We start from the raw sequence: 10,897 nt of genomic DNA on the forward strand, positions 1-10,897 counted from the left end.
GAGGATTATGTCCAAACAGACAGGAGCTTCTAATTATATTTAGAGGCAGAATGGGTGATTCTCTTTTAATAAAATTCACAACAGCCATCAGCGGGTAGGCTAGCATGGAGCAGAGAAAGGTCACAGACTCATCTTCCACAGTAGCCTGTGCAGGGATATCAGTTCTTCATGAACTTGGTTTTCAAAAAATATATTCTGATAATTATATTTCAATGTAAGTGATTTTCCTTGTAATCCTACATATTTTATTTTATAGATTTTAAAATGGCATTCTAAGAAGAGATTCAAAGACTTCAGAGGCTGTCAGAGCAATCCAGTTTAAGAATCCTTGCCCTAAGGCAAAGGTGGGCAATCTGACCACTGCAGAAGCCAGAATTTATTAGTGCTGCTGTCAGGGCCAAGATTGCTATTTCACTCCTCTAACAATAAAAAGTGGTTGCTATGAAAATATTGTTCTCTATTGTAGATTAGGGTATCCTAGTATATCTCTATTATACATTATCATTATTGATCTTTCAAAGGCCACACCTATCTTTAATCACAATGTCTTTTTTCCCCTTCATGATTGCTTTAAGAACTATGAGGTTATCCAGTATTCTGGGGCTAGGATCTAGACCCCCCCCTGTTTTAGGATTAAGGAGATCACTCAGGGCAGATCCAGAGGAGGCAGTAACCCAGGTCCCTTTAGGTACAAATATAAGACAGGTAGAAGAAGTTCAGCTCAAGGCTTTCTTGACACAAGCTAAAGAAACCCCTCTCTTTCTCTGTTGTGTTTACCAAATTCCCCCTGACAGGGGGCTCCCAAAAGCAAAATCATCATCATTTCTTCTCCCTCACTGCTCCTCAAAGCCATTAGAGTAGTGCTCTAAAAATCCCTACTTGTAGTTCACTAGAAGAGAACTCTGAGGTTCCAACCACCTCATTTTACAAATGAGTCTCAGAGAAGCAAATTACTCATCTGTGGTCACACAGGTACAATTGAAAATAGAAAAATTGAGGTTTGAATTCATGTGTCCTGTCCACAAAAGCAGAAATCTCGCCACAACATGAGCCTCTGGACCCTTTTATTTTGACTTCTTCATCAGGCCCCCAGGGCCCCTATAAACTTCTTTCCTTGAGTGGCTCCAGTCCCTGCCTCCACTTCCAAGGAGGTTCCTCATCTCCAACTCAGTATAGGACAGTACAAAGAAGATTGTATCTGGATACAGAAGAGGAGGGTTCAAATCCCACAAGTGCCACTGATGACTTATGTAACCTGAGTCTCATTTTGTTCCTCTGCAAAATAATGGCATTAGATCCTTGTCTTTCATGCCGCTTTCAGTTATAAATCCCGTTGCTAAAAAATTCATGCAGTTTCATAAGTGGGCTGGTTTCCACTTTGCTTTACCAACTCCCAAAAGTACAGAATAATAGCGAGGATGCTGGACTTGGATTCAGCAAATCCTATCTCAGATGCTTACCAGGTCTGGGATTCTGAACAAGAAATTTACCCTCTCTCTGACTCAGTTTCTTCATATGTAAAAGGAAAGGCCTTGAACTTGATGGCAACTAAGGTCCCTTCCAGATACAAAATACCGTATAATTTTTTTTTAATTTTATAAACACAATTCTCATAGTGCCAGCCAAGAGCCAACATCACTGAGTTTCTGGTCTTTTGGTCCCCATTAAGTCTGACATTCCTTCGGAAGTGTTAAACCTTGGCTGATCTCTAATTTTGGCTCTGAGACAATGAGCTCTCCCATCATCATTGAAGTTTGGGGTTGATCACAGATACATTAACATCCTCCTCCGCTGGCACCTCTAAATGACTGAGAAACGAAGTCTACATAAGCTCTGGAAGTCTATGCTACCATTAGTGCCAAATGACAGCACAAGGTGATGTCTTAATTCCTGAATGAAGTGAATTTAAGTGAGACACAGTTGCATGAAATCTTTAGCCTCAGTCATGCTTCCAGAGTCATCAAAGACCAGAGGCAGAACAAAAGTCAAGATGATGGCCCCAGATGCAATGGATGACTTAGGGAATCTTCAGGGTTTAACTAAACTCCAAGCATTTCATAATGCCTGTTTCAGCCTGCTTCATGGCCATGGGGACAAACTGCTCTTATTGGTGCATTCCATTGGGGAAGACTTCACATGTTTGGAATAGACATCCCCTTGGCTACCCTCAGCTCGACTTAGCTTTTCTGCTGAGAAGGTTTACCAGGACGTGGCCATTGCTCATGCTACAGCTTCTTGGAGCAGAGACTTCAGTGCAGCTCTGACTCCCCCCAGAGTCCCCCATACACCAGCATAGAAAGGTTGGGAAGATACCAGTGAGAGCTTGTATATCTATGATCCAGATAAAGTTTGGAGAAGGATATTCTCAGTCTGGCCTCAAAATAATGCATTTTTTTTTTTGATAGCCAGAGTACTTCTCAGAGACTGTTAACCAAGCTAAAGTGGGTTTGTGACGTGGGGAGGAAGGAGCTATTTCAGTCCAAAATTTCAGTTCTGAAATATCAGGAAAGGAGATGGTGGGTTCTACAGTACTAAACCTTGCGCTTCCAGGATGGGTCACAGGAGTCAGCAGGAGCTGGACATCTTAGGCCAAAGAGATAGTCACATCTGGTCATCTTACATGCACCTGTGTTTGAAGTTCCCCAGAAGGACATAGGATCCCTGGATGCCCCTAATTAAGGACCAAGGTGACCCGGCCAGCATTTCCACCTTAAAGAGAGGTCACTCTCAATTCATCCCTCCTCCTCTTCCCACTTTTACCATATAAGATCCCCCCAAACCAAAGGGTGCTATCTGTCCCTTCGGGGATTCTTCTAGAGGGCTCTGGTCTCAATGATGGCATTTTCATTGGGTGCAAAGGAGTCCTTGAGGTTTTCCTCCGGCCGGGGGCACCCGCTGAGGCTCGGGTGCGGAGGGTGGCTGATGCGGGTGAGGAGGGTTGCTCGACGGCTAGAGAAGCTTCCATTGGAGAACTGTCTCTTCAGTCCGGCTTGGGGCTGCCTGCAGCAGGAGAGGTCCCGCATCGGAGCTGGCAGCAGGTAGCTGCTAAAACACATGTAGATCCAGGGATTGCAGCAGCTGCTGAGGTTGCCCAGCAGCATGGTGATGGTGAAAGTCACATTGGTGGAGTCTGCCAAAGGAGAAACATCAAGTCAGCCAGAGGCAAAGGGGGCAGTGGTGGAAGAGGCAAGGTCTGGGGCCAAATCCTACCTTAGAAGCTTATAAACTGTGTGATCCGCGGCAAGTCTTATCTCTCTCAGCCTCAGCTTCCTCATCTGTAAATGGGGTTAATAATGGTAGATGATAATCTACCTATAGGACAGTTGTGAGGATGAAATGGGATAATTTACATACAGAGCTTTGCAAAACTAAGAGTCAGTCAGGTGCATTCATTACATTCCTACTATATGCCAGGACAAAGGAAGATGTGCTGATTATCATTATTATCATTATTAAAAGAGCCAGGACTCTCAGGGTCTGGGACCTGGTCTGGGGCTAGTACAAACAATAATAACGACTGCCAAAAAAATTAAACAATTCTCATTTATACAGGATGTTCCCAAAGTCTTAGTGCAATTGTAAGCTCTAGCTTTAGGGAACATCCTATATATGGCTTTATGGTTTACAAAGTACCTTCCTCACAACATTTCCATAGTATAAGAAGAGCAAGTACTATTATCCCCATTTTATAGATGAGGAAACTGAGGTTTCCCTAGCTAATAAGGGCTGAGTCTAGATTCCCACCCTGGTCTAGGATCATAGGAGAGCTGAAAGAGACCTCAGAGGTCACCTAACCCTTCATTTTAACAATGAGGAAATCTCTTGTCCATTGACCTACAGGAACTAAGTAGTAAAGCTGGGGTTTGAACTCCTGGCCTATGATTGCAGGTCCAACACTCTTTTTAATATGGTGATGTATAAAAGTCAAATAAGATACTCTAATATAACAACAGTATAGTGGAGTTCTTATATTTATCTATAAATATATATATCTATAATACATATATATATAATTCTCACACATACATAAAATGTACATGAATACATATGTACACATACATATAAGTGTCAGTTTTAGACACAGTTTATAAATGTGAATATATAATATATATGTATATATAATATATATTTATATTTAGTTTTTAGGTGGTGGTAATGAGCTGTATTTCATCATGTCCATGTCCAACTCTTTTTTTTTTATTATAGCTTTTATTTACAAGATATATGTGTGGATAATTTTTCAGCATTGACAATTGCAAAACCTTTTGTTCCAATTTTTCCCCTCCTTCCTCCTACCCCCCTCCTCCAGATGGCAGATTGACCAATACATGTTAAATATGTTAAAGTATACGTTAAATACAATATATGTATATAAGTCATGTACAACTCTTGACCACCCGATTTAAGATTTTCATGGCAAATATATTAGAGCAGTATTTCCTTTTCCAGCTTTACAGAAGAAGAAACTGAGGAAAACAGGATAAAGCCCAGGGTCACACAGCCAGCAATTCTCTGACTCCAGATTTGAACATGAAGATTGAGTTTTCCTGATTCCAAGTTCCAATGTTCTGTGCACTGTACCATCAATTGCTAATTTTACTGGGCACTGCCAAAGTCAACATTTGCCAAACACAAACACTTTCACTTGACAGGTAGTATTTGGCTTTGGACTAGTTAAATTAAATTAAGGGGAGAGCTATGAGAAGGGAGAGATTGACATTTCTTCAAAGATGATGGAAATTGGACAGCCTGATAAGAAATTTTTATGGATTTTTTGTTTATTTATTTATTTTGCCAGAATCCCCAACATATTGAATGAGGGTCTGGTGAGATGAGGGTTTTTCACAGATAAGTTTGGGGGAATCAGGACAATGACCTTCCTGTCTCTAACTTGGGCTTCTCCACATCCTCATCAGAGTATTAACCAACCTGGAGAAGCAGTCTCCTTGAATGTAGTCCATTTTTCTGTTGGTGAGTTCCCACCCTGAACCAGGATTTCATGCAACACTCACTCCCACTTTGGAATTCTCCATGTCCTCAACAGCTATCCCCTCTATGCTCTGAGGATCTTCTAGCCCCTTCTCACTCTCTTTTTTGTATTGCCTTTCCCAGTTAATGAGGGAAGAGACTGTCTTGTTTATTTGTAGTCTTTTCTCTAGTACTTAGCACAATGGTTGGCACATACATAGTAAATTTACTGTTGTTCAGTCATTTTTTTAGTCCTGTCTGAGTCTTCATGACCCCATTTGGGGCTTTCTTGGCAGACATTGGAGGCGTTTGCCATTTCCTTCTCCAGGAAGAGAAAGAAGAGGGAGAAGGAGGAGGAGAAGGAAGGAAAAGGAGGAAAAGGAGGAAGAAGGAGGAATAGGAGGAAAGAGGAGGGAAGAAGGAGGAAGGAGGAAGAGGACACTTATTTTCCAGTCTCCAAATGAAATTGTTGTTCGACTGAAGTCTACCATTCCAACCATGTCCTCCAAACTCAGAATACTGACTCCAGAGTATTCTTTTTTTAAATAAGGATGCTTGAATTCTTTTTTTTTTTTTTTTTACAGTGCATTAAGATTTACAAATTACTTGCTTCAAGAACTCTGGAAGCAGCAATTGAAAGCATTATTATTCCCATTTTACAGATGAAGAAGCTTAGGGTCGGGTAGGGAAAGTGATTGACTCATGGTCACACAACTAGCAATGTCAGAGCTGAGATCCAAATGCAGATCTCACCTGACTGTGTCCTGCCCTTTCCAGTCTGTGATTTCACCTTTCCTAAGGAGGCAGAGGAAGGTCATGAGCTAAATCAAAAGTGTCAAACCCTAGGTTGGATCTGCCTATATTAATTAAAATGTAACTGGGAAATGTTTTATTAAAATAAGTATAAACATAATATAAAACAGATAATAATGATATGTAGTTTTCCAAGTCAATATGCAGCTCGGGGAAATCCTAATGTATTATAATTTAGTTCTTCCCCCTATCATTTTTTATTTTGACATTCTAAACTAAATGATCCTCTCTGGCTTCCTTGGAGGCCAGTTCTCAAGTTTGGGAGAGAAAGGGCATCTAAGATTTAGAACTGGAAGGACCCTTAAAGACTGCCTAGTCCAACTCCCTTATTTTACAGATGAAAAAACTGAATCTCAGAGATTTTACATGACTTGTTCAAATTCACACAGCTAGCAATGGGCAGCGAGGATTAAACCAGGTTTTCCAATTCCAGCTTCAGTGTTTTTGCCATTCTGATTTATAAGGGGCCTTGAAAAGCTCTCAGGAAGTTTCTTTACCAGGTTTCTTGAGAATAGCTGCTGAATCCTCCACAAGTGTCCATAGAGGGACGTACATTGTGCCATACTGACACAAACTGGAAGAAAGTTCAGGGGAAGCTGATAGGTCACTAAACTAGCCTCGGGAGGGTTCTACTCCCCTCAGACACTTGTTAGCTATATGAGTATATCCAAGTCATTTAGCTTCTCTGAATCTGTTTCCTCATCTATAAAATAGGAATCAAAATGGTACCTCTCACAGCTGATGTGAGCAGCCACTGAGATATTAGTAAGGGACTTTGCAGACCTTAATCATGACATACAAACACTGTATATTAATATCGTCATTCATCCTGGTGACCAGGGATCACCAGTATGCACCGAGAATCCAGACTTCCCTCCAGAGCAGCAGAGATGTCTCTGAATATTGCTCACTGAAGAGTTAGCATTCCCCAAAAGTAGCTGAAATGTCTCTTTCCCCATTCCTTACCTCCCCTAGACCACCAAGCTTAAGACAGTCTCTTTAGAGCTGTGTTCCAAGGGTTCCTTGGTGACATAAGAAAGAATGTTTAGGGCTCAAACTACAACTACTCCCTCCCTGACTCTCACTCTTAAATGGAAGAAACACTTTAGGTTCTCTCACAAACCATGCAGTAAATTCTTGGTTGTTCCTTGGAAAGACCCCCCCCCCCCATTGGTTCTGCCTTGGAAGAAAGCTTTTCCTTCCAGGCAAGGCCAAGGGAGGAGCACCTTCCCCCCAATAACACACATACCCACTTGCCTTCATCAGGGGCGTTCTCATCCCACACTGACCACATCTGGACACTGAAGAAAGGCGCCCAGCAGGCAACGTAAGCCAACACAATGACAAAGGTCATCTTCACGGTCCGGATCTTGGCTCGGGAGATGGTGCTGATGCTGCTGACTCGAGATGGCAGGCCCTGGATGGCCCCTCCCAGAGCCTGGAACGAGGCGGCCCCTCTCCGTACTGCCCTTTGGCCTCTTCCTCCCACTCCCCAAGCTTGAGTCTTGCCCTTCAGGTTTTTGCAGATCTCATAGCAGATGAGGCTGTAACAGGCTATAAGTACGGCCACAGGAAGGACAAAGATGGCCAGTGTGGTCCATGTGATATAGGCCCGAAGCCCCCAGGAGAAGTGGAAGTCAGCCCAGCAATCTAGCACCCCAGTACCTTGCCTCACCTCCCTTAGTGAGAAGATGAAGACCTGGGGGAGGCTGAGGCCTGCAGCCAGGAGCCAGGTGGCAATAATGAGAGGGTAGACGGAGTGGCTAGGCTGGTGGAGGGTCCTCAGTGGGTGGCAGACAGCCAGGTATCGGTCCAGGGTCATGACCAGCAGCATGTAGGTGGAAGCAAACATGCTCAGGGCCTGGAGATACTTGACCACTCGGCAGAGGACGTCAGACCCCTGGAACCGGTAGGTGATGTCCCACAGTAGTTGGGGCAACACCTGGAAGAGTGCCACCCCCAGGTCAGTGAGGGCGAGGTGCAGCACAAACAGGTGCATGCGGGAACGCTTGCGGCCCGGCCAGCCCAGGGCCAGGAGCACCACTGAATTGCCCCCAGTGGCGAGTACCAGGATGGTGGCCAGCACAGCGATCTCCACTTTGGCCACGTCCTCATCCCGACCCAGCCAGGGCGGGGTGGTGTTTAGGGGTAAAGGGGAGCTCCATGCGGTGCTGTTGACATTCCAGAGAGGAGAGTTATCCATGGGATGGGAGGGAGAAGTACCGGAGGATGAATGAAAGGAAGGAGAGGAGGGAGATGGAGCTAGGGAAGGTGAAGATGTCTGGGGGAGCGGGAGGTGAAAAGACGGTAAGGGATGGAAAGAAAAAAGGTCAAAAGTGGACTGAAATAAGAGAAACAAACTGCTTGTCAGGGGGAAAAGGAAATTACGGAGAGGAAGAAGTTTGTAAAGGGGATGGAAAGGCTACAGAAAGGAATGAGGAGGAGGGTGGAAATTGAGGCAGGGTGTGTATGATGGTTCAGAAAGGGAAGGGGGAGCTGAGAATGAACTTGGAGATTCAAGAAAGATGAGGAAGGACTCCGAGAATAATCAATGGATGAGCGCGGTGTTAAGCAAGCTGGAGCAGAAGAAACCATTCCCTCCCTTCGCCCCCCCAAATGCCACTTTCCCCCAACTTTCCTGGAGAAGTTTGTCCCACCAGCGCTCAGCTTCCCGAAGGGGCTATCCCCACAGCTCCCAGCCAGCTGAGCCTGTGCCGGGTGCCCACGCTGCAATCCGCGCTCCGCTGTAGCTGGCAGAGACCAGCTCGGGCTCTGCGGGGCTCCTGCGGGGCGGGCGGGGCTGGCGGGGCTGGCCCGGGCTGGGCTGGTTTATATAGGATCTTGGAACAGCCCCTCCTCCCCTGGTTGGCTCCCGCAGCGAGAGGCGGGGGCGAGACTAACATCCTTGCAAGAGAAGGCACGGAAAGTGAAGTGATGGGGGTGTCAATCAATGGGTACACGGGGACTGGGGCGTGGGGAGGAGGAGGAGAAGGTGGAGGGCTGCGCGGATACCCAGCTCCTGAAGCGCAACGCCAGGTAGCCTGCTGAGCACGCCAATGCGCTTTGAAAAGCAGACAGTGGTCTTAAGTCCCCTAAGCAGAGGAGCGACGTATTCTCCGGCAGGCAGGGAGGGATACCTGGCCGCTGGCAGGCTGAGGCACGGGCCGCTGGAAATCCCCGAAGAATTTGGAAACTGGTTGGAAGGGGAGACAGTCAGCTCAATATAGTCTCTTCTGCCCTTTGGAGAAATGGATGGCATTTCTAAGGACCTCCCCGGGGGGCAGAGGTGGGCAAGAGGGACTGGAAGGTGATGGGGGCGGGGGGAAGCTTGCTGTTCTGATAGGCCCTTACAGAGACTGAGGGGTGAATAATGGGATATAGGGGGCAAGGAGTAAAGACTAGGCAGGAGGTGGGGTGGGGAATTAAACGGGGGAGAAGACTGGAAGGACGAAGAAAGGCACATGGAAATGGACTAGAAAGATACTGAGGTACTAGAACAGACTGAGGAGTGGGGAGAATGTGTGTGAATATTGGAGGTTGAGGCACCTGGAATGTTCTGGGGAGTAAGTCCCGGAACTTGGAAATTTCAATGTGTTTGAGTCTGGCTCTTATGTTATCCACCTGGGTGACTTTGGGCAAGGTTTTTTGCACTGCAGTTTTCTGCGGAAAAAAAGACAGAGATACACAGAAAGACCAGAGGGATAGAGACAGAGACAGAGAAAGAGAGAGAGACACAGAGACAGAGGCAAAGTCAAAGAAACAGAGATCCAGAGAGACAGAATGTTCTGGGGAGTAAGTCTGGGAACATGGAAATTTCAATGTGTTTGAATTGATTCTTATATTAACCAGCTGGATGACTTTGGGTAAAGTTCTTTGCACCTGTTTCCTCGTGTAAATGGGGAAAATAAAACTTGCATTATCTCTTCTGGGATTGTCTTGAGGAAGGTATTTGAAAGCCATATGGGACTATGGAACTAGGAGCTCATATTAATTTTTTCAAGACTCTGATGCATCCTGTGAGTGCTTTTAGTTGGGAGAGTGTTGGGACTTGTGGGGACCAATGTTGAGATGATAGATCTTTCTGGGTTCTTGTTGGTCACGGAGCCCCTCTGTTGCTATGGCATTCAAAGGTATCTGCAAGACACATATGGAGAATGAAGTGGCCATTCACTGGATCTGAAGCATCTTACTCTGCAATGAAATCACCGGAGAAAGTGGATGCTGATCCAAATAAAAGCGCCAAAGAGAATTTGAAAGTGAAGGGATCTGTTTGAATGCTCACTAAGACACTTCAAATCACCAGAAAAAACTCCTTGAGGTGAAGAATCAAAGAGTTGAGATTGATTCCAGATGAGAATATACAAAGGCCTTATTGATTTGCATAGTCCTTCTGAAGTTGTTAAGACAGATCTCTTCCATTAGCATTAAACCAGGTGTGGAAGTCACCATTGCAGATGCCTAATCAATCATTTCTTTTAATAAATGGATCACAGCTATTAAGAAAAAAAATCTCAACTTTTCACAATTGAAGAAATCTTTGTTAGAAGGTCATTGAGTCCAGCCAGTACCTGAATAAGAATCCATTCTGGAACATTTCTGAGAGGTCTTTGTCCAGACTAATGCCTCCGTAGAGAGGGAGAGCCCATTTGTTCATGCACAGTCCACCCACTTTTGAACAGCTCTGTTATAATTTTTTTTATGTCAAGTCTAAATCTGCTTCTCTGAAGCTTCTCCCATGCTTAAAGGTCTACCTTCTGGGACTAAGCAAAGCAAAATTAATCCTTTCTCTATCAGACTTTCAATTTTTCAAAGACTGCCCCAAGCCCCAATTCTTCCCTTCTTCATGCTGAAGGACCCCCATTCCTTTGGGCTGTTCTCGTATATGTGATCTTGAAGTCTTCTATTATCCTGGTTGTTCTTGCTTCTAAATCAATGCCTTACTTCTTGCCTTAATAAAGAATTTTAATTTTATACAAATGCTTATTACTTGCCTTAACCTAGAGAAGAATGACACTTTTATTTTTACTAACTCCTAACTGAAATTTTGTATTTATTTTAATAATGAATAAAAACTAAACTAAACATTATTTTCACCAGACCTGAGGTTAGAAGGACC

The 10,897-nt window shown here is 44.5% G+C and overlaps 1 protein-coding gene and 1 pseudogene across 1 annotated transcript; one reads left to right on the plus strand and one right to left on the minus strand.

Moving 5' to 3' along the window:
• Window positions 1-2,813: 2,813 nt before the first annotated feature.
• AVPR1B (arginine vasopressin receptor 1B) lies at window positions 2,814-7,984 on the minus strand. Its single transcript, XM_074264672.1, has 2 exons — window positions 7,039-7,984; window positions 2,814-3,130 (listed from the first exon to the last, which is right to left on the minus strand). Exons 1-2 carry the CDS (start codon window positions 7,982-7,984, stop codon window positions 2,814-2,816), a joined length of 1,263 nt encoding a protein of 420 aa, XP_074120773.1.
• A 1,914-nt stretch (window positions 7,985-9,898) lies between these two features.
• On the plus strand, window positions 9,899-10,243 carry LOC141541056 (small ribosomal subunit protein uS10-like; annotated as a pseudogene).
• The last annotated feature ends 654 nt before the right edge of the window (window positions 10,244-10,897 follow it).

The sequence above is a fragment of the Sminthopsis crassicaudata genome, chromosome 4, assembly GCF_048593235.1.
Source record: "Sminthopsis crassicaudata isolate SCR6 chromosome 4, ASM4859323v1, whole genome shotgun sequence".
NCBI lineage: Eukaryota > Metazoa > Chordata > Mammalia > Dasyuromorphia > Dasyuridae > Sminthopsis > Sminthopsis crassicaudata.

Bases quoted from the DNA above. Each gene is read 5' to 3' on its own strand.
- AVPR1B (XM_074264672.1), bottom strand. From the start codon at position 7,984: ATGGATAACTCTCCTCTCTGGAATGTCAACAGCACCGCATGGAGCTCC. The intron at 3,131-7,038 runs GCAAGTGGGTAT...CTCCTTTGGCAG, and splicing joins TGAGAACGCCCCTGATGAAG to ACTCCACCAATGTGACTTTC.